This window comes from Stegodyphus dumicola, chromosome 4 (genome assembly GCF_044657685.1).
Source record: "Stegodyphus dumicola isolate Sdum_Otavi_A_Nest chromosome 4, ASM4465768v1".
NCBI lineage: Eukaryota > Metazoa > Arthropoda > Arachnida > Araneae > Eresidae > Stegodyphus > Stegodyphus dumicola.
Genome location: NC_140771.1, coordinates 220,661,508 through 220,685,785, shown reverse-complemented (window position 1 = coordinate 220,685,785; position 24,278 = coordinate 220,661,508). Strand labels below are relative to the sequence as shown.

Here is a 24,278-nt window from a genome sequence, read left to right as displayed (position 1 = left end):
CTGATGATTTAAGAAAAAATAAGAACATAATACTTTATTTGGTACTATTCCGTTTCGAGGACCGTAAAAATCGTCAAACTATTGTTGATGCCAGTGCTGCTAAAAATAATTGCGGCAAATTTAACACAAGAAAGTATAATAGTAAATAAATCTAAGATTTTATTGTTTTAATTTAGAAGAAAGGTTAATTTCATATAATACTTTTTAATATAATAATTTATATAAAAATGGCTAAACATAACTGAAGGGAAGCATAAGAGTAAATAATTTTACAGATCATTATTATAATTTATATTAAAAAAGGCTAAATATAACTGAATGGATTCCTGCATCGCTATTTCACTACCGAGTTATCGCTAAAGCATAATTTCATTTTGTTGGTTGTTCAAACATAATTTTCTATAATGAATGATGCCTTTTCTTTGAAAATATTCTATTGTAGACTTTTCGTCATGGGCTATTCCCAAATTATTAAGTCCATAGGATATCAAAAAAGGAATTAAAATCAAAAAAGGATTTAATTAAACTAGTATTTCAATGGCGTCTTAAGAAATATAGAACTATCTAAATTTACGCAACTTGAAATCAGCGTGTAAGCTAGATTTGGCGCACCGTTTAAATGGCCACGTTTGCTAGATTTGCTGCTTTTGCGCACACATTTAGCCTGAAATTTTTTTACGGTCCTTAAAACGAAATAGTACCCTTTATTTTAATGTTGAATCTGTTTTTTAAAATACCAGCAATGTAGTTTAACAGCTACAAACAGTATATTCAAATATTCATTTGAAAGTTTTAGAGGGTTCGTACACATTTCTGCACACAGAAATTAAGTACTTTTAAGGACTTATAAGGACCATTACTAAACATGAATTAATTAACATAATTATTAATAAGTTTGAGAATAAAATAAACTTTATGCAATTTATCAAGTAGGCATTAAATATTTTACACTTATAACAGTTGGACATATTTGAAAGAAGATAAATGATAATTACATTTTACTAACAGTTAGCTTTACGTTGATTTTTTTATGTCTCATTTTGTCACATACTTGGTCAGTCTAGAGGTTTAGTAAATATCAGGTAGATTTTATGTCAGACGGCATAGATTAAAATGAGAAGTAAGATCACAATCAGCATGATTCATAACAAAAGACTGAATATTATCACTGCTGCTGCTTGTCTAGAGAGAGACCTGCTGATTAGAACAATCCTGAAAGGCCTAATGTAGGCACAGTTGGCCAGTGCTGAAAGTTAGTCAGGCTCTGTTTGATGCAGTTAGTGTCGTAGCTTCCTGTAGAGTTACAGGGGTTGTAACTCAGTTAATATACTTTTAAGGTTCCAATAAGCCATTAAAGTACCAGAGGTGATAAGTTGTTTTGTATTATTTTAAATCTCACTAGATGCAAAGAATGGTTGATCTTTGGTTTATGGTAACTTGGCGATTTTTCGGCGAAAATTTGGTGACCAATTCTGCTACAGCAACCCTCTATTTTTTTTCGCCGCCATTTTGTCTTCACAAAGTAAAGACATGTTTCTTTTCTTTTTATTTACTCAACACTTTTTCCAACAATCTACTAGCCGAATTACACTGATGCTAGAAATTTTATGTAACAAAACTGCTTAGTCATGACAAATATTAACTGCAAAATTGGGAAAAAGTGCAGAATCGCAAACTCCTTGCACGTTTTTCAGAATAGCACATACACATAAACCATTTACACGTCGACTTATTTTTACTTAAAAAAAACCCCAGAATTGCACAAAAATGGCATTGCACACACTCTTAACTTTATCCATCTACACTGCTATTTTCTCATAAATTACAAAAATTTGCACAAAAATGCAGGAAAATTTTCTTAATCTTTAAACTCGATAAAAAGTACATATATGAAATTACCTGATCGTGAAAAAGTACATACCCTTTCCAAGGATGAACATTTCCACATATAAAATAAATAAAATATCCAAAAGCTTTTACCTCTAAATTATCTATTATATTATAAACGTCACTAACGAATTTATACGCAAGCATTAAAAATAGTTACAAATACTTGGTGTCAAATATTTAAATTATTTCCATACACGTTTACTTCCACTGAAACGTATACCAAATTCCTACAAACATAAAATTCACAAAATAACTATCATTTAATTAAAATATTACTAAACCATGTACACGTCGACTTATTTTTACTTAAAAAAAACATCCCAGAATTGCACAAAAATGGCATTGCGCACACTCTTCACTATATCCATGTACACTGCTTTTTTGTCATAAATTAGAAAAATTTCACGAAAATGCATGAAAATTTTGTGAATCTTTAAATCCAGTAAAAAGAACATATATGAAATTACCTCATAGCGAAAAAGTATATACCCTTTCCAAGGATGAACATTTCCACGTATAAAATAAATAAAATATCCAAAAGCTTTTACCTCTAAATTATCTATTATATTATAAACGTCACTAACGAATTTATACGCAAACATTAAAAATAGTTACAAATACTTAGTGTCAAATATTTAAATTATTTCCATACACGTTTACTTCAACTGAAACGTATACCAAATTCCTACAAACATAAAATTCACAAAATAACTATCATTTAATGAAAATATCACTAAACCATGTACACGTCGACTTATTTTTACTTAAAAAAACATCCCAGAATTGCGCTGTACACTGCTTTTTTCTCATAAATTAGAAAAATTTCATGAAAATGCATGAAAATACTCAACGTATTCCAAAATCCTACAAATATATAACTCACAAAATCAGGATCATTAAATTAAAATATAATTAAATTAAAAAACACTACTTAAAATATAAATAAGCACATACATTAAATTAATAAAAATTAGATTACAATCCTAATTACTTTAAACTAAATCATTGCTAATAACAATTTTCCAATAATACCACATTAATTTATTTACTCCTTACATTTAGAACAATGCATAAAAATAATATCCTCAAATGATTAAAAATACTAACTTACCTAATCTTCATTACGTGGCTGCAGTACTACTGCTAATTTCTAAATCCTAAATCCAGTAGTCAACTGGAAGTCTATTCACCAAGTAATAAGAAATCAATAAAATTTCACCTATACTCAAACTACTTTCAGCAAACCACGTACCCTTCCTTACACTCCTTTTCACAAAATGTCCATTTTCACCATATTTCTTGCACCGCCATTTAAACTTAACTATAATATCCTACCTTTCACACAATCTCAACTTATTATTATTATCAGATAAACGCATTAAAAATTTAGAATTCACTTTACATAGCACCAAGCAACCCGAAAATTAATCAACACTATTTCACACAACACACAATGAAGCTTTTCCAAATTAACCCCCTTTTCCGATTAAAGAACTGTAATTCGTCCATTAATGTCACGTTTCACACAACACAGAATATACCTAAATACGAAATTTCCAGATTTCCCCCCTTTTCCGATTAAACAACTTTAATTCGTCCATTAATGTCACATGACATATCTCATGATCTCTCATTTCCCTCACACAAAATAATGCGTAATCGGAACTGACTGCTTCTCACATTATTACCAAAGTCCTAGGTAGTAACCTTTATTGCCTCCAAAATGTCACCAAACTACCAGTTACCATATTCCATTTAGTTGAATTTTTTACATTTTTGTATTTTATCGTGTGACCACAGTGAGTATTAATGAAAGGCAATAACTCGCTTTAATACGTAGAGATAATTTTTAAGGGTAAGCAGTTAGTTATAAATAATTAAATTAGGTAGTTTGATAACCTTAGTCATTATGGATTTATATGGTCACTATTAAATTTTATTTTTTAACAGTATCTGTTAAAAAAGCCCTATTAATCTCAAAATCTAATAAAATTTCACAGTTTAAAATACATGTAATATATGACATTGATTCTTAAAGGATATTAGGATAATTACACATTAAAAGCTACAAAACATTTAGGCTTTGTAAGAACAACACTCAACAAAATATTTATTCGTCATTTTAATTTGAAGCCTTCTCACACATTTTGGCTAGCTTATATCGATTTCCTTCTCTTTCAGCATCTTTTCTAACAATTAGAGGTTTGTCTCAATATGCAAACCAAAGCTCTCATTAGTTTCTGCGTGCTTTATCTCCTAACTTGTCAACCTCTCCACAATGTACCTATGAGGGTTTGCTTGACGTGAAGCATGTAATTGCTATGTCTGAAAGTAACTATAATATCAGACAAAGGTTTAAATAAGCATCTTATTTAAAAAGAACTTAGAACATAAAGGCATGTTCTGATGCTAACACAATCAATTACAGCTCATGGTGATGTAATTAAACAAGAACAGTCAAATTCAAACTAAAAATATAAAATACTGGTTATGAAACTGACATGTTGCCTACAGTGCTACCGAGGCTTCTGTAAAGTACTGGTCAAAGATTATGCAATTTAATTTTAATTTAATGCGGCTCAGTAACTCCATCATATGAGGAAATAGAAATGGGAAATTATAGTAAAGGCTGAAATCATAATCAATGCGGTAATTTACATAATAATAACTGCACATATCTTTGAAGAATAATTTTCTTTCTGTATTCACTTTCTTTCTTCAACACATTTCCTTTTCATTTTAGAATTTTAGGATTTAATTAAGGATTTCTGTTATTCTAAGAAACACTAAATGCATTTAGAATGTATAGAAAAAGTGACTAATTTTATATCTTTAGTAATATGAATATTCATAAGAAATATTAAATATATATGGTAAAGGCCAGTTACAGAGCTGATGTGGCAAAATTTTTAGAATTTAGTAACACACCGGACAACAAACTCTAGAAATGGCAAAACTTTTAGAATTTAGAGCAGGCACTGGAAGCAGAATTTAGAAAGGCACTAGGCAGCAAAATTTAGGATCCGCAGAGACTGCATCAGGTGGGAAAATGCCTAGTGTATGATGGCATTAAGACATATTAGATGAATCTTTTAAATTGTAAGTATTCACTTTTTTTATTAATAAAAAAAATCCCTTTCTATAATGCCTGCCCATGTGACAAGATTAGAAGCATTTTTGATATTTTCTACGCTTGTGTTTAGTGAAAAGTAGAGAAAATAAAGGGAAGATAAACATGTTAAGATTCTAGTATCAGAAGTAAAACATTCAAATATTATATTTTCATTATTCTTCCAGACGTTCTCCAAAAAGTAAGAAATTCATTGCAAACTTTCTGTAAACTACATCCATTACGTGTTGATACCATGGAGACATTTTTCATTTTGTCACATATTTCTCGAACTTTCTAGAATCGTGGGTCTATAAATCTTGAATTCAAATCCTTCTAAACTTTCCAAGCTGCAATGTTTAAAATCCTAAAGAAAAATTATCCCAACGAATTCTGTAACAGCAAAAAAACCAGAAATATTTTGGAAAAAAAAAAAAAAAAAAAAAAAAGGAGGGAAAATGTGCAAAATTAATTTTATAGAGAAAACTGATACATATTCTGAGAATTTTGAATATTCTGAGACAATTACATCAGAAAAACTCTTACTATGAAAAAATTAAAAAGAAGACTTTTTAATTAATTACATAGCTAATTTTGTTAAATTGAGCTTTATAGTGCTTTTTGTAGTGCTTATTGTGCTTTTTATACCTTGTTTATTTTTCAGATTCAAAATATTGTATAATAAGTTGCCAAATGAAACTTTATAATATGACAGCAAAAAAAAATGTTTTATTTTAATGTTATTTTTTAAATATAATTTCAATATATTACCATTATTTTAATGAAATTTATCAATGTTACAATGTTTTTAAAAAAATGTCAAAAATTTCTCAGATCTTGGAATTAAAAATTTTCTATAGAAACTGATCTTAAAATCACCAAAATGTTGATAAGTTGCCAAATTAAAAATCATATTTAATAAATAAATTCGGTACTTTTCCGTTTTGCCGGCGCAAACGATAAAGTCGCCAATAATGGTTTAACTGATGCCAGACGGAATATCTTCGCTGGTAACCTTTTACGGCTCAGTTTCAAAACAAGTTGAAGCCATTTCTTATCAGATTGTTTCTTTCAATACTGGCATACAATAATATAGAATTTTTACACGATATTTAAGTTTTATCCCCTAAGACAATTCACGGTAATAAGTCAATTAGTTCTAAGTCAATTAGGTTCTAAGTTAATTAGAACGCAATTACACCGCTCATCCAAAGGCGAAATCAAGTGTTAAATTCAGCAATTCTAATGAGAATGCACTAACGAAGTAAAGCACTGCAGTTTTACATAATTTCTGAGTAAGCTATTCGTACGAATTGAAATAATTCTTGCATTTAAACTTGTATTCCAAATTAAGATTTAACTTGAAATTAATGTAGATAATTACTGAGCGAATTAGATTTTAGTAGCGTAGTTTACGTGAGATGAGATCACTTGGGGTCACGTGATACGAACCGGCGAATCAGGATTTTGAACCATGAAATCATATTAAATTCTTAAATTAATGTCTTTTTACAAATTTATTGTCTTTATTTATTGGCTTTTTACAAAATTTTAAACCATATTAAAATTTTTATGCCTTCAAAATAAAAAAAAATTCTTAGAATTAGCATTTTTTATATGTATACTGTATGTTGTCGCCAACAAAGTCTGCTTGGCGAGATTTGCGCCGGCGAAACGGAAAAGTACCATTAAAAAATTTTCTATAGAAACTGATCTTAAAATCACCAAAATGTTGATAAGTCGCCAAATTAAAAATCATATTTAATAAAAAAATTCATATCGCCAAAAGCGAAAACGTGCTCAAGAGCTCTCTATTAGAAAAAAATGAATTTTGAAATGCTTATGTTTCACTTCTTGGTTAGAAAGTCAAGTATCCCATCATTTATATTAGAATAAGAAACAAATTGTAACCCATGAAACCATTCAAAAGATAACCATATATGTCAGTGAATCGCCAAAAATATTCCTCCAAAATGCTAATTCACACTCAAAATGGCAGTCGTAAAAACAGACAGAAATTTCAGATGATTAAAATTAAGGACCTTCTGCTGATTTTGGCCAAAATTAAGGACTTTTAAGGACCAAAAATCAGTTCCAAAAAATCTAAGGACTCTTAAGGACCGTACGAACTCTGTTTTATTTTTTATTTTTATGTATGCTTAACACAGGTTCAGTTTATTAAATTATGGTAAGGGGGTATGAGGGTTATCTACTTAAAGAGAGAGATGCCTTCGTGGAGGACGTTCTAAGGGAAACTGGCTCATATACACGAAACACATAGGGAAAAAACAAAAAAGTGCCCTTGCAGCCAGCCCGTTCGGCTGGATTCAAACCAGGTCAGAACTATTAATGTTCAGCAAATTTACTAGTCGGCCACTAGAGGGCGCTGCTTCAGACAGGAAAAAAAGTTGCTTGCACATACAAAACATTACAAAAAATGTTAGACTATTTACTTTTCAATCTCAAAAATGTTTACTGAGAAAAAATAAGCACATAATATTGAATCTGTTTATTAAACACCACTGATATAGTTTGATAGACAAGACAACTTACTACAAAGAATACAATCAAAATGCTCATGAGAAACATTTAATTTTATTTTCTGTATATTTTACACAGAAAAATAAAAGTTGTTATAAATATAAATGCTGCAAGAAATACTAGATTATTTTTTCTGATACTTATGTATTATAAAAGTGGCTAAATTTGCGAAAAGTGCCGAATTCTGCAAGTATGCAACAATTCTTCAGTTTTAAAAGCAACACTGATAATTTTGTATGCAATCTTTTTGTTGCATTCAAAGTTCTAATGACTTTTATAGGCCAATGATAGTACTTTTTGTCTCAAATGCAATTTTAAAATATGCACTTGTAGGATTTGCTTGCAATGTAAAAAACTGTGGCAAAATTTCTGCTGGAATACAGTATTTTAAGCAAAAGCACTGAAGGGTTATCAATTTACTCTGTAAATTGATAAGTAATCGCTATAAAATTTTCACCCCCCCCAAAAAAAAGCATTCTATTAACATTAGAAACCTTTTCTAAATTAGTATTTTATTGTTAATCATGTACAAATGCAAATATTTTGTTCTTCAATATTTGTATGGCCCTGAATATGATCTCCAGCTTTAAAATCAAACATTCCAGTCAAATTCAGTCATACACGAATTACAATTTATATTTCATTTTTTATAATGAGTACAAAATTTTCCTAAATGTAAGTATAAAGACTAAGGAGACAGGTTCACCAGTTCCAGAATATCACTCATCAGTGCTATTAGATTTATGGATTCTTGGGCAGAGAAGTTATTCATGAAATGGTGAAACAAACAGCTAATATGTGTGAAAGTGCTTCAGTTGACTGGGACAATTACATGTGATAAAATAATGATAATAAGAATAAGGATTCTTAAAAATATTCTTAAATGACATGTGAATATTACTGTTATTATTATATATTGTGTTGTTTATTTTTACATTTAGCTTCATGAGTTTGGTGAAATTATAGCTGAGATCTTGATGCAAATCTAGAATTGCCAAATGTGGTTGGGGGCCACTATAACAAATAAGTACCTTTATTAATTTTTAAAACGACGGAGTTTTATTTTATTAAAGAAACTGCTTTAGCAATTTTTAATTAAGTAGTCAAAATGAGAATTTCTTTTTACTAAACATCTATAAATACTTACATTTTGTCTATATTTACATTCAGTTCTGAAGCAGCTGTTTTTGCAAACCATTCATAACTGTTTAATACTGCTTGGTCATGGGCCCTTACTTCAACAATAACTTTTCTGTAAAGATCGTCTAATTCTTGACTTGCCTGAAATAATAAACTATAAATTATTTTTAAATATTTAATTTAAAATACAATATTACATTTTCCTGCATATTTTGTGCCACAGCACATTTTTTCTATTATTTTGACACATTTTTAGAAAAGAAATAACATTATAGTATTTTCACACCAGAAATGTAAGTATGGCTAGCTATATTAGTCACATCTATCTAAATGCAAAGGTAAAACAAAGATGAACAGACACTGTTGTAATTTCTGGAAGTTTAATTTCAGTCTCAAAACTCCCACATACCTCAATTACAAAATATTCCAAAGATGAAATTTGCCAATCATAATTATAAATAATTTTAAGTAAACTGAGATATGTACTCCCATAGAAAAAGTACAGAATATGTGGTTATGGTACTCCTTTGCTATAACAGCCCCTAACCATATTTGGCAATTTTAGATTTGTGCCAAAATCTCAGCTATAATTTCACCAAGCTAGTAAAGCACAAATGTAAAAATAAACAACACAATATATAATAATAACAATAATACTCACATGTCACTTCCTAAGAATATTTTTAAGAATATTTATCCTTTTTTATTATTATTTTATCACACGTAATTGTTCTAGTCAACTGCAGCATTTTCACACATATTAAGCTGTTTGTTACACTATTTCATAGATGTCAATTCGTTTGCCCACGAATACATAAACCTAATAGCAGTGGTGAATGATATTGCGGAACCAGGTAAAAACCAATTTCCAACACGAAGGCCCTTCTTCTTTTTGCAATTTTTAGCATTGCACCTCCAAATGGTTTTGCCATTATCATTAGGTTTCATGGTCTAGCCATTTTTGCATACTCATTTATCAGATAAAAACCGTCTTGAAAAAAGGATATGGCATCCACTACATTACTCAGTAAATTAAAGATTGTTAAGGTCATAATTATAAAAAAAGCAATGAATATATTTTTAATAAAGAATATGAATTCAAAAACCTCATAAAAATAGTGATTTGACACAAAATCCCATTTCAAGGCTAATAGCCCTTTTGGGCAATGCAATGATAAAAAAAACTCAAGCTAATAATCAAAGAATTGGATAATAATATTTTAAGTTTTTTACCCCTTTTAGAAAGTTTACTAACCAAAAAATAATTTGAAAATAACAGAAGAATTAGCATTCAATATTAAAAATCACTGTTTTTCACTGATAAAAATTTCAACATGATTATGAAAAAGAAAATTAGAAATCCATTTTGTTCAAATATACCTTGAAATTTTATCTCATGAATAAAAAGAATAATTGATAGAAATTTCATGTGATCAAACTCTAACTGAAGATTTCACAAATTACACACTTGTTAACTTTTGGCAGAAACAAAACAAAACAACAACAAAACAAAAAAAAATAAATAAATAAATAAAAAAAAAAAAAAAATAATAATAATAATAATAATTTAAAGGCATTTCAAATAAAGCTGTTAAATTTCTGTTGCGTATTTGTGTGAACAAAGATTTTCGTCCATATTATATTTGAAAAATAACTACAGAAGAAAATTAAAAGTGGTTCCTAATTTACGAATAAAACTAAGTGAAATAAGACCAGACTTAAAGAAATTGATCTGTCTTACAGCACGAAATTCTGCATCAAATTTTAGAATTAAAATAAGCTCTAGTGTAGAATTGGGTGCCCCTTGGATTAGTGACAATTTTGTTTTAATTTTGGTGATGAAACCTCACTTCTGGTTACCATGATAGTTTTAACTTTGTTTTAGCTTCCTGATTTTATTTAAATGAAAATAGATTAATGTGTACATGGACAAATTTAAGGCAGTGCACAATGCCTAGTTTGTGCAATTCTAGAATGTTTGGAGAAATCCTAGTATATGGTGCAGCCTTGGCGCGATTTTGAAAATTATCGTCAACACCAAAAAATGACCCAAAGAACGTCTATGTATACACTATATACTATCACTATACACATAGTATATACTACATGTATGTTGTATACTATATATAATTATATATATTCTTTGAATCACCCGTTTACTACTGATCGTATATGTCCCGTTTTTACTGCTCATCATAAAGTCGCCTGAAGTAGCCAAATCCCGTGTGCACCGGATACTAGGATTAAACCGAATGTTTCCTTAAGGTAAAACAGATCGATGTGCACATGGACATACAATTTGTGCAATTCTTTGACTTCTTATTTTAGTTTTGTTTAGCGGCCATCTTGAAATTGTGCCTTCCTGGTGTCAAAAATGAATCGCCAAAAAACAAGAGGCACCCAATTGTTAACTTGGTAAAATCCTAGTATACGGTGCAGCCTTGGCGCGATTTTGAAAATTATCGCCAACGCCAAACATGATCCAAAGAACATCTATATATATACTATACACTATATACATAGTATATACTATACACTATAGTGTATATACATTGTATATACTATGTATAACAATATATATTCTTTGAATGACTGTTTACTACTCATCGTGGAACAGCTTTAGTATTGGTCCTTTTGGCGATTTTTTGAGTTGGCGACAAACTTCGGTCGCCAAGGTAGACCCGGCTTTGAAAATCAGAAAAAAATGGCGGATTTTCAACAAAACCCGATCTAGTCTAAAAAACAATCTTAAAAAAAATAAGCTCTTGATTAGAATAAACAATCTTACTCTAATTTTCAATATTTCTAGTACTGCTAAGATAAATTCTTGAAACACTACTGTAAATGAATTTATAACAATTATTATGTTATGAGTAATGAAATTTACAAAATGTTAGTATTTTTAATTACAAAATATAATGTATTAAACATTAATATTTTAAGCAGTTAGTTCATATTTATATTTTATTATATTAGTACTTAGCTAATATTTTAAATTTACAAAAGGTTAATTTTTATGTTTATGAATAATGAAATTTACAAAAGGTTAATAAATGCATTTCAAACTAGTATATGTTACTTTAGTTTCTTAGATTCTGTTATTAAAAGAAAATAAAAAAATATTTCAAAGTGAAGGAAATCAAATTCAATTATAATGGGCAAGTTTTGTACCAGTGTTAGAAATATTTTTTATGATTAAATATTGTAAATGGTAAAAATATTAAGAAGTGTGTATTTTTTAATCCCTCAATTTATTACTAGTAATTTATGATTATAATTTAAAAGCTAAAATTAAATTATCATAATGAGTAAATTTTGTACCAATGGTAATAATACAACAATCATCGTAAATGATGATTTCTGTGAAAAATTCGAACAGTCATTGGAATCCACTAGTGGTGGAGTGATAGCCACTGAACAGTAGTAGTTCAGGCTGGCTATATGGGAGTTTTGGTAGTTTTCCGTAGATGTAACGTGAATTTGAGCCAGTTTCTCTTAAAAAATACTTTATGAAGGCATCCTTCTTCTGCTAGCCAGCATATGTATTTATTTTCTATTCATAATTCTCTCTTATTTTCTTATTTCTTAATTCTAAATCTTACTTCTGAAGAGAAGAAATGTTGCATCTATAGGTCGAAAAATATGGTCAATATGTTTGCAAAATCCTTTCAGTTTTGGAAAGCATTTAAATAAACTAAATAATTTGTATGTGATGCAAACAAAAATGCATTATACTATTTCATGTACTGAATAATTAATCAGGGAACAAAGTATATTGTAATGTTCCTTTATTTTGTAACCTGAGTTATTTTATGCTTGGGATCTTTACTGTCAATTTCGTCCATCCGTTTTCTCACCAGAATCCAAATGAAGTTTTTATTTTGTAAAACAAACCGTGTTTTGCCTTTTGAGGCCACATTAATAGGTTGCTAGATAAGAAAAAAGTTGTAGTCTTCAGCCTTGCATTATAATTGCTGACTGTTGAATTCCCTGCCAGTTAAGTTTTTAACCAACTTTGCTTTAAATTGATTTGTGCAGCCTTTGGGCTACAAATTTATTTGAATTTAAATTTTACATTTGAACTTAATTGTTTTCATAAGTTATCTTGCCACAAGTGGTTGACTGAGTCGTAAGCACAAAGTGTGCCTTCTGTTCTGTACATCTAAACTTTATAATAGAATAAGATTATATCTTAACTTAATAAGAATATATCTAAACTTTATAATAATTACATTTAAAGACATTGAAATCAGTATCTAAGTGCTTGCCATGTAGTCAAATTTTTATATGTAAATTGTAGTCTTACTTTTATTAGAGTTTTTATTACAAAAAATTCAGATTTCTGTTAGATTAAATGTTAAAGTAATGTAGAAAATTTGCATAAAATTTAAAATAAAAAGTCGACTGTTATGTCAACATACTATTAATAAAAGTAATAATACTCAGTGAAGGTTATTCATATACAGCTATTAGATTGCGAGATTTACAAAATTTGAGAGCTGTAAATTATAAGCAATATATTCCATAATCTAAGCAACATTATATTTTTTATAGTTACAAAAAAAATCTAAAAATGTTATAAAAGCAGTAATGAAACCTGATTTTGGTCTATGAATTCATGCAATTACACATCCCTATAGTTCTAATTTAAGAAATTAGGCAAAAAGGTATTTTTAGACCATGGTAATTTTGATCACTGCCCATTTTAAGAAACATCTAAAAAGTCCAAATTTGTATGCAAAGGAAAGGAAACACCAAGAGTTTACCTCATGCTACTAATTTTTTTTCTTGGGGGGGGGGGAGTTTATAATATGCAGAGTTGACACATGAAAAAATGTCAAGACTCATATTAAAAGCATCAAGTTTTAACTATCAAATTTTGGCTTTTTTAAAAATATTTTAAATGTTGTGCTTTCCTAACACGAAAGTAACTTTAAGAAAAACATGCAGCTTATCCCTCCTGCCATCAAAGCTCTAATACCTACCAAATTCATTCAAGTTAGGTGGACAGAAATGGCGGCATGTTTTTCAGCTCAGTGTTTAGGGTTACCATAAATAATAAGGTTATCATAATTTTTCATTTATCGCAACAAAATGTCGCCAAACAAATTTCTCGCCAAAAAGGACTAATACTAAAGCTGTGCCGCAATTTTTAATCTAATATTTTTATGTATGTATATTTAATACAAAAAGCCAACAGGCCGTGCAAATGGCAAAATGTATATATATTTGTTAATATTCGTGTTGAGAAACTGATAAATAATCAATGTAAAACGTAGTTTTGGTATTAGAGTTTTTCAGTTTTTGTTTAACTGGTAAGCGTTAGTAAAAAGGCTGAGAACCGCTGAACTAAACTATACTTAAACTGCAACATCTGTGATAGTGAAAATCACGGTTTAATCCTAGTGCATACGGGATTTGGCTTCTTTTGGCGACTTTATGATGAGCAGTAAAAACGAAACATATAAGATGAGTAGTAAACAGGTCATTCAAAGAATATATATAGTTATACATAGTATGTAGTATGTATGTAGTAATAATATATAGTGTATAGTATATACATAGACGGTAAGTCCCGTTTTTACTGCTCATCATAAAGTCGCCAAAAGTAGCTTATTACGTACGCACATATTTTGTCTTTACTTACAAGACCAGCTGAATTTACTAGAGACGAAAATCTTGATGAAAATGATGAAATATTAGAACAAATGTATGGCGACTTAAAATTGTTAAAGAGAGTTTTGAACATCTTCGGCAATATCTGGGAACTTAACTTATTCTTCTGCTATTATTACATGTAGAACATTTGTCAACAAATTCACATGTTGCCAATAAATAGTTCCAAATGATAAAATTTGATTGAACAAAGCGGTTCCTCATTATTCATCATTTTCATTACTCATCATTTTATTCCAATGAAATTTAAATTATCCTTATACAGTTGGTTACGAAATAAAAAAACACCTAAGAATTAGAAACCTAAACTGAACACATTTCTAAATTATTTTTAAAAAAATCCGAAAAAATGATATAAATCCACAGTAAAGAAAAATCCTGTTTTAAAATAGTTTAGATTTTATGGTCTATTTACACCAGTCAGTTGTAGTTAGTGAACTAAGAGGTTTAAACTAGAGGAATCCACTTGTCTAAAAAGTCTAAAAAACCAACACTGGCTTTACTAAAAAACCCGCTTGAACTTGGCAATGGCTAAGGGCAAAGGGGAAATAAAGACACTCATTTTATATATATATATATATATATATATATATATATATAAAAATTGAGTATGTATGCATTTATTGCATAAAATAAATTAACAGTCTAAGCTATAATATTCTTCAAAATTTTATTAGCAAAATATTTCCATGAAGAGGCACTTCTTGGGCTCAAATCTCCGCTTATGTAAACAAGCTTTCATAGCCTTATGTCTGGTCATATTTCACGTGCGAAAAGGAGATAAAAATTTAATAGCTTTATTTGAAATGCCTTTAAATTCTTTTTTCAGTTCAGCCTAGAATTAACAAGTGCGTTATTTACAGAAAATTTCTATCAAACTTTTTTTTAAATTCATGAGATTTTTTAATTTAATAGTTTAATAATATTTTGTTTCTTTGCATTCCACCTATTTTTGTCTTGCGTACCACCGGTTGAGAATCGCTGGTATATACAATAAAAAATATGCTTTAACTATTTTTAACAGGTGAACCAAATTTTTCGTTGCATATCCTATCATATAAAAGTTCGTTACGTGGTTGCTACAAGTGTTGTTTTCCGCCGTCCCAGTTGACTTCTTGCCATTGGACCAACAGCTGTAGTAAAAAAGGAAATTTTTCCTTCACTTCATTTTCGTTTAGCGCGTTCCGTTGCATGAAAAGGACTCAAATGAATTACAGTCTCAGTACTTTCGAAAAATGAATAATATGAACAGATTATGACGCAACTTACGATCGTAAATAGGACGGGGCTAGCAACAGCCCTGAAATGCCTATTTTAAAGTAATACTATAATGGTAATTACAGTTTAGAAAATCTATTTTCTGGTAACATAGTCACCTCAGAATGCTTATTTTGACTTTAATCAAATTAAAGCTCTGGCCTTCGATGAGTACTAAAAAGAAAAAAAAAGAAAAGAAAACTCACGCGTTTGGTTCCCTGAAATGAACCACAGATTATAGATCTTCAACTCTCGGGTCAATGTGCAAGGCGTTGGGTTATGGAGCACCTTTGCTTAAATAAGCAATTATCTCCACTTCATCGTTAAGAGATATGAAATAATTAAGAATTAGCATTAGCTAAATAAATAAAAACAAGTCGTTACGGGTTTAGAGAGCCAGAGTTGAATAAGAAGCCCCCTAATGGGACGAGAAAAGAAATCCATTACGCTTTTACCTGAGAGGAGAGCAGGAGAGAATCCCCACCGATGTAATCGCGCAGTGAAAGACGCCAAAAAATTGCGACGTTTTTGAGCCGACCTTTTTTGTGTCACTTCCTAAGCAGGTAACAAATGGACCAGCAAAACCTGTTCGTAGCGAGATAAAACCACGATATAGAATTCATCTTTTCTAATAAATTCTTTCAATAAAGAGTAAGCTTTTCGTAAATCTTACTCTTTATTGTATTTTGCGCCTCATGGTGGCAGTATTGCTATTTACCTTACATGAAGATCTAATTCTTAGTTTCGAATTTTGCATTATAATCCAAATTTATCTGAAGTTTTACAGTGTATTAAAGTTTTTTGAAAGTATTCCATTTTAAGTTTTTTTTTCCACATTTCGTATAGTTTTACATACGGCGATCGTTTACTCACAAGGTATCAGGCATGCCACGTTTATTATGTGACGTCACGCTGATATCGCCATCGTTGTATACACCCTCTTACCTTGGTTCATTAAACGTCGCGGTGTGTTAGCCATTTTTGTTGCTCATATTGTGGTACTTGACAATTCCTTAAAATTCATTAATTTAAGACTGTACAGTCGGAATAACTAAAGGAAAGGTTTTAAATTGTAATGTCAACAATGAATCCCGAATAGTAAGTATTTAAATGGTTTTTCCAACCTTTTTTTCCTCATTGTATATGCAAGGTTTGACGTCGTAATTTTACCTTTGTATTAATTTTCTCTGTGTCTTCCATTTAAGTATATTGCATATTTAAGTACTTTTAAATTTCTTTTCAGTGAGTATTATTTATGTAAGCATTATGTTTGACGCCAGCTTGCCCCTCATAATACCACGTACTTTAATGGGTCGTATTGTTGAGTCTGGTTGCAGAAACTAGTTTTCGTCATATGATTTCAAAATCTGAAATTGTGAGTCATCGTGACATACTTGAAATTTCCCTGTAATATTCTTAAGTTTTACAATTTTATGCGTTATAAAGATACATTTTCGCGTTTATACAGTATTGGGTTATTTTAGTAGGCGTCAAAATCGTAATTTTGTTTTTTTTAAATACCACTTTTTGACTGCCTTTTCATTGCGATATCGAAATAAAATAAGCTACAAATAAAATCTTTTTTATTTGTAACTACAAAGAATAAAATTTGTTATATTGTGCTTTATACTTTCAGAAAGGTACTGAAGGGAATACTGCAAATCATATTTTCGAGTTTTTAGCAGGCATTTCCTTGAGTGCTTCTGAAACACTCATTCTCACACACGGTTCAAGATATACTCACTTCAGTAGTTCTTCTCTTGCAAAATAAAAAAATAATAATAAAATTTAAATTATAGTTAATTACCGAATTTTTTATGAATTTAAAATCCGTTAGCTGTAGTTTGTTGACAGCATCAAATTTTTTCGTGCATTATGAAGAAAATTGTATAGTTTATTAACTCTGAAATTTGTAGCTGCTGCTATAATTAAAAAGTGTAACTTTTAGTTAGCTTCCTGAATATGTACTTGGTTCAAATTGGAAATTAATGTAAAGCAATGATTAAAGTTGGTTATCCTTATAACGAATTTCAGAATTTATATAAGTACTTAGTTGTGTTTATCCTATTTAAAGCTTCTTGGTAAGACATTTAGTTAGTCTCTGGTGTAGAATTGGGTGCCCCTTTGATTAGCGACAATTTTTCTTTTAAATTTTGGCGATGAAACCTCACTTCTGGTTACCGTGATAGTATTAGCTTCTTGATTTTATTTAAATTAAAATAGATTGATGTGTACATGGACAAATTTAAGGCAGTGTGCAATGCCTAGTTAGTGCAATTCTAGGATTTTTTTTTAAGTGAAAACAGATTGATGTGTACACGGACACAGAATTTGTGCAATTTGACTTCTTATTTTGTTTTTGTGTAGCGGCCATCTTGAAATTGTGCCTTCCTGTCACCGATCTAGGCGTCAAAAAAGAATCGCCAAAAAACAAGGGGCACCCAATTGTAAACTTTTACCCAGAAGTTAATTTTCGTACTATTCCGTTTTGAGGACCATAAAAATGGAACGGAAATGTATGCTAGCCAAATCTAGCATGCGCACTCGTTTAACAGCGTGCCAAATATAGTGTACACGCTGATTTCAAATTGTAAGTGTAGATAGTTCTATATTTCTTAAGATGCCATTGAAATACTAGTTTAATTTTTAAATCATTTTTTGATATCCTATGGATTTAACAATTTGGGAATTGCCCATGACGAAAAGTCTGCAATAGAATTTTTTCTAAGAAAAGGCATCATTCATTATAGAAAATTATATTTGAATAACCAACGAGGTGAAATTGTGCTTTAGCGATAACTCAATAGCGAAATAGCGATGCATGAATCCATTCAGTTATATTTAGCCTTTTTTATATAAATTATTGTAATAAAAAGGTATATGAAATTAACCTTTCATCTAAATTAAAACAATAAAATCTTGGATAGTTATTTACTATTATACTTCCTTTCTTGTATGAGGATTGCCGCAATTATTTTTACTAGCACTGGCATCAGCAGTAGTTTGGCGATTTTTTTACTATCCTCAAAAACGGAATAGTACTGTCCTAACGGAGTATCCTAGTATACGGTGCAGCCTTGGCACGATTTTGAAAATTATTGCGAACACCAAAATGACCAGTTTCATCATATATGTCACGTTTACTGCTGATCATAAAGTAGCCAAATAATCTTGTGTGCAGCATATACTAGGATTAAACCACAGTTGAAATATAATCCAAAACTCCCCTTACCTTTTTAAATTGCCTTTTCATAATTTAATTTTCTAGTACAAGTGTCAAATACGTGAACTGTTGGAGTTGTTGAATTTGACCACCGTAATATTGAAAGCATAAACGTGTACTTCATAAACTTCAGGAATAAGCAGCAGTTTGATGATTTTTTTAGAAATATAAGTACTTATTTAAATGAACTTCATTAGCAATTACTATTGTAAAGAATTCGAAATTTTAGCAGTCTTGTTTTAAAAGCATGAGTTGTTGGACTATTAGGTAAGTGGTAAATGAGGATTATTAATTTCTATTTAAATGCAAAGAGAATAAGTTTTATAAAAAGGCTGGTTGCATTTCAGGGTATTTCTTACTATATTTTTAGATGACCTGAAACTAATGCAGTCGTGCTTGAAAGGAAATTTAAGTGGACTTTAATGATTACTCTCTTAAATAAAAATGATTAGTGCTGTACAAGCATTCTCTATCAGTGTTATCTTTTTGAAAGATATGTATTTGCAAATATTTTTACAAAACTTTAAAAAAGTAAGACTAATTTCAGATGAACATCTTGAATGTTCTTGACCATCTTTGCATAGTAAGCAAGCTTTTCTTAACTATTGAAATCCTTTATCAGAATAGCAATATTTGTAAAACTGTCTCATGCAGTCAAAAAAAAAAAAAAAAAATTTTCAGTGTAGATGATAAAGTATCATAATTTAATGCATTTATGAATAAAAAATTAGAATCAATATTAATGGTAACATTGGTAGTTTGTTAAATTTTTAACCAGTTATCTGTAAATCCCATTATGAAAACAGGCTTTAGAGCAGTTTGATGTTTGTTCTTTTAGACTATTAAAAAGAATTTTAAATAGGGCTGTAATAAAATTACTTCAGTTTTTCAATTCGCGTAGACTTATATATTGGAATATTTTAATTATACTTACAGAACTTTTTACCAGTCACATTTCATCAAGCTAAAAAGTTACAATTGATTTGAATGTTTCTTTGTGGTATTTGTTTATTAACTGAAATTTTTTCATCAAATTTGTTAGGTAAAATTCTGTAAGGTAATACTATTTTCGCACATTTTAAAAGGATTTCTATCTTTAAAAAGTTTAATATTTTAACTGTAAACTATTGAAGCTAATTAGTTATTAAAAATAAATTTTGGTTGATCTTTACAATATGGTAACTGGTAGTTTGGCGACATTTTGGAGGCGATAAAGGTTACTACCTGGTACTTTGGTAATAATGTGAGCAGTACTCAGTTCCGATTACGCATTATTTTGTGTGAGGGAAATGAGAGATCATGTGATATTAATGGACGAATTACGGTTCTTTAATCGGAAAAGGGAGGAAATCGGGGAAAAAATCTGGAAATTTTGTATTTGGCTTTTATTCTGTGTTGTGTGAAACAGTGTTCGTGAATTTTTGGATCCCATGGCCGTAACTAAAGTGAATTCGAAATGGGTATTTATGTATGTATTAATTTAATGTATGTGCTCATTTATATTTTAAGTAGTGTTTTTAAATTTAATTATATTTTAATTAAATGATAGTTATTTTGTGAATTTTATGTTTGTAGGAATTTGGTATACGTTTTAGTTGAAGTAAACGTGCATGGAAATAATTTAAATATCTGACAATAAGTATTTGTAATGGTTGCGGTATGAATTCATTGGTGACGTGTATAATGTAATAGATAATTTAGAGGTAAAAGTTTTTGGATATTTTATTTATTTTATATGTGGAAATGTTCATTACTTTTTCACGATCAGGTAATTTCATATATGTTCTTTTTACCGGGTTTAAAGATTGAGAAAATTGTCATGTATTTTCTTGAAATTTTTCTAATTTATGAGAAAAAAGCAGTGTACATGGATATAGTGAAGGGTGTGCGCAATGCCATTTTTGTGCAATTCTGGGATGTTTTTTTAAGTAAAAATAAGTCGGCGTGTACATGGTTTAGTGATATTTTAATTAAATGATAGTTATTTTGTGAATTTTATGTTTGTAGGAATTTGGTGTACGTTTAAGTTGAAGTAAACGTGCATGGAAATAATTTAAATATTTGATACTAAGTATTTGTGATGCTTGCGTATGAATTCATTGGTGACGTGTATAATGTAATAGATAATTTAGAGGTAAAAGTTTTTGGATATTTTATTTATTTTATATGTGGAAATGTTCATATTTGGAAAGGGTAAATACTTTTTCGCGATCAGGTAATTTCATATATGTTCTTTTTACGGGGTTTAAAGATTGAGAAAATTGTCATGTATTTTCGTGAAATTTTTCTAATTTATGAGAAAAAAGCAGTGTACATGGATATGGTAAAGAGTGTGCACAATGCCATTTTTGTGCAATTCTGGGATGTTTTTTTAAGTAAAAATAAGTCGGCGTGTACATGGTTTATGTGTATGTGTTATTTTGAAAAACGCGTAAGGAGTATGGTATTGTGCACTTTTTCCCAATTTTTCAGTGAATATTTGTCATGATTAAGCAGTTTTGTTAGATAAAATTTCTAGCATAAGTTTAATTCGGCTAGTAGATTGTTGGAAGAAGTGTTCAGTAGATAAAAAGAAAAGAAACATGTCTTTACTTCGTGAAGACAGAATGGCGGCGGGAAAAAAAAATAGAGGGTTGCTGTAGGAGAGTTGGTCGCCAAATGTTCGCCAAAAAAATGCCAAGTTACCATAGTGTAAAGATCTTAAATTTTCCTCATTTAAATTGAAAGTTTTCCAGAATTTATCAAACTGTGCTGTAATCTCAAAATCTTAATCACCATTATTTTAGGATTAGTTTCCTTGTTTGCTATTGCCTTTAATTGCCTTAACTCTGTCTGCAGTAATATCGACCTCTTACATTGATAAATTTTACATGTTCAACTGGGAAAGTTATCCAAATAGCTCTTATCAAATATCTTTAGGGATACGCCCATTAGATTGAACCAATTGTTTAAAAGAAAGTTATACTCTAGAATTTGCAAAATTGGCCCTAAACAGAAGCCTTATGCTTCTGTTTTCTTAAAATTCCTCTAGCTGACCAGTTAGACATGCTGGATCTTAAAAATGATGAATTGAGAAGAACTATAATCGTCTAGCAATGTATTTCTACATTTTTTAGTGTAGGCTATAATATTACCAATTATAGTCAAAAGTCGTTAATCCGGACTCATCGGGACTTCGCCGATTCCGGATTATCGATTTTTCCGGATTATAGATCATCAGTTTAAATCTGGTAAGATGGCATGCAGAAATTATAAAATTAAAAATATGAAGCTGTAATTTATGAAGTAAAGAACAATTATGATCTAAAGGGTATCAAAATTTACAAAAAAAAAGCTTAATATTTATTTGTTTAAATTAAACATTTCTTTCAATGTAAGTTGTTTAAGTTGATTCGTTTTATGTGATAATACTTTCTCTTTAATTCTATAAACAGACATAATTTCTTGTTCAGTTACAAAGTTCTGCTGTTCAAGTCCTATAATTGCTGTGTCGAGAATACCGACTAATTTGTCAATCGAAATTTTTTCATTTTTAATAACCTCTGTGTCACTTTCTTCACTATCGGAAGCGAATTATAATGACGAGGAATTTGATTTAAATCATATCAAAGACGGAGTACATCGAGATGAAATACTAAATTTAGTAAGGAATTATAAGCCAAATAAAATAAAAACATCTGCCCTGAAGATAAGGATAGTGCTGACAGATCAATCTCCACTTCATTGTGCGCTGTGACATCCCCTCCCCCAGAGCTGTGTGAAATTGATAAACAGATTTCGGAATGGTTAGAGAAACAAAGGATATGCCTTTATTAATTTTTTGCAGCAATTCCACTTTTTGTTTGATGGACATCGAAATACACTTTCGCTTTGTAGATCCTTTGGGAGCTCCAGCATCGGAAATTCTATTTGACATAATCGAAAGTTCAAGCTTACTTTTATAAAATTGCTCTAACAGTCTGCAAAAAATAATAAGCCGGATACAATTCGAAGATTAAGGAACAACGTAATCTGAAACACTAACTGAAATAATTAGGTAATTTTAGCTTATATCGTCCGTTATACATTAAACGCGCATGCGTAAACGTATTATGCGCACACGCATATACGCAGCCGTAAAGCGCAATAGCGAATCATGCGCAGAAAGCTTGTAGCTTTGAGGTACGGATTATCATTGCGGACATTCATATCATTAGTAGATCATTCCGGATTATGGGTGTTCGAATTAACGACTTTTGACTGTATTAGTTCCATTTACCAGGTATTGGTTTTTAAAATCATTTTTGTAAACTAACCTTAAATTTAGAAAGAAAATTAAAGGATTATTATAGTAGCATACATTTTTGTAATTGAGCAGAGAAATTTTGTGCAACGAAAAATCTTCATTCCATATATGTACAGCCTAGTCTTATTTTCAAGAAATTAAAATATAAAGAGAAAGAATTGATGTAAAGGACCAAAGAACATTTTATTATGTTAATAAAGAAAATGCCTCATTCCTAAAGCAGTGTTTGACTAATTTGAGCTTTTACAGCCAAACCCTTAAGTGGTTGGAGGGTTAGCCTATTGGTTGTTGTGATTTCTATTTAGGAATTTTTGTTGCCCATCTGATAAGGTCTTATTTAGTAACAGCTGATGCATTTAAGCTGGTCGAAGGGTTAACCCAGAGGCTGTTTAGATCACCATTTAGGAATTTTCTGGGTGTATCCATCTGATAAGGTTCTGTTTATTTACAGTTGATATGTTGCAATACCAAATGTTTACTTGAATTTAATATCCTGGTGGTATTGTTTTTTAGATAAGTGTAATCTACAATTCATTTTATGCATTTGCAGTTTCGTGTGCGGTATGAAAGAAAGCCAGATAAAAAAGCATTGTGTCTAAACTAAATATTTAGAATCATTGCATTGTTGAACTCCATATAAAACTTTATACAGTAGCATAAAAAATTCCAATGTTTTCTCCAAATAGGAATCTAAAAAAAATCGGTGATTGCTAACAATAATTTAGAGGCTAGCAGTATGAAACATGACTTTATGATGTAAGAGGAACCTATTTCCGAGGCAAAATTCAGCAGATAATGGGTTAGAATAAAAAGACTTGAAATATTCTAGTTTTAAAATAGGTTACTTTAAATACTGTACAAAGTCCGTAATCCAGACGTCCATTATCCAGAATGATCTATAATCTGGACCTCAAAGCCACAAACTTATGCATGCACGTAATGCGTTTACGCATAAAGTGTTTACCCATGCACACTTCCAATAGTGAAGAAAATGACAGAGAGGTTATTGAAAACGAAAAAATTTCGATTGACAAGTTAATCGGTATTCTCAACGCAGCAATTATGGGACTTCAAGAGTTGAACTTTGTAACTGAACAAGAAATTATGTCTGTTTATAGAATTAAAGAGAAAGTATTAGCACAAAAAATGAAGCAACT

General features: G+C 30.0%; 2 protein-coding genes across 2 annotated transcripts in view; one reads left to right on the top strand and one right to left on the bottom strand.

The window, feature by feature from the left end:
• Window positions 1-14,503, bottom strand: part of mRpS10 (mitochondrial ribosomal protein S10) — a 28,313-nt gene extending 13,810 nt beyond the window's left edge. Inside the window, exons 1-2 of the mRNA XM_085816004.1 lie at window positions 14,328-14,503; window positions 8,688-8,821 (exon numbers count right to left, since the gene is read on the bottom strand). Coding sequence (XP_085672130.1) covers window positions 8,688-8,821; window positions 14,328-14,429 — 236 coding nt within the window. The 5' untranslated portion in view covers window positions 14,430-14,503. The remainder of the gene's footprint in view (window positions 1-8,687; window positions 8,822-14,327) is intronic.
• Window positions 14,504-16,550: 2,047 nt separating this feature from the next.
• Rab1 (RAS oncogene family member Rab1) overlaps window positions 16,551-24,278 on the top strand; it is a 32,246-nt gene continuing 24,518 nt past the window's right edge. Inside the window, exon 1 of the mRNA XM_035369050.2 lies at window positions 16,551-16,711. Coding sequence (XP_035224941.1) covers window positions 16,689-16,711 — 23 coding nt within the window. The 5' untranslated portion in view covers window positions 16,551-16,688. The remainder of the gene's footprint in view (window positions 16,712-24,278) is intronic.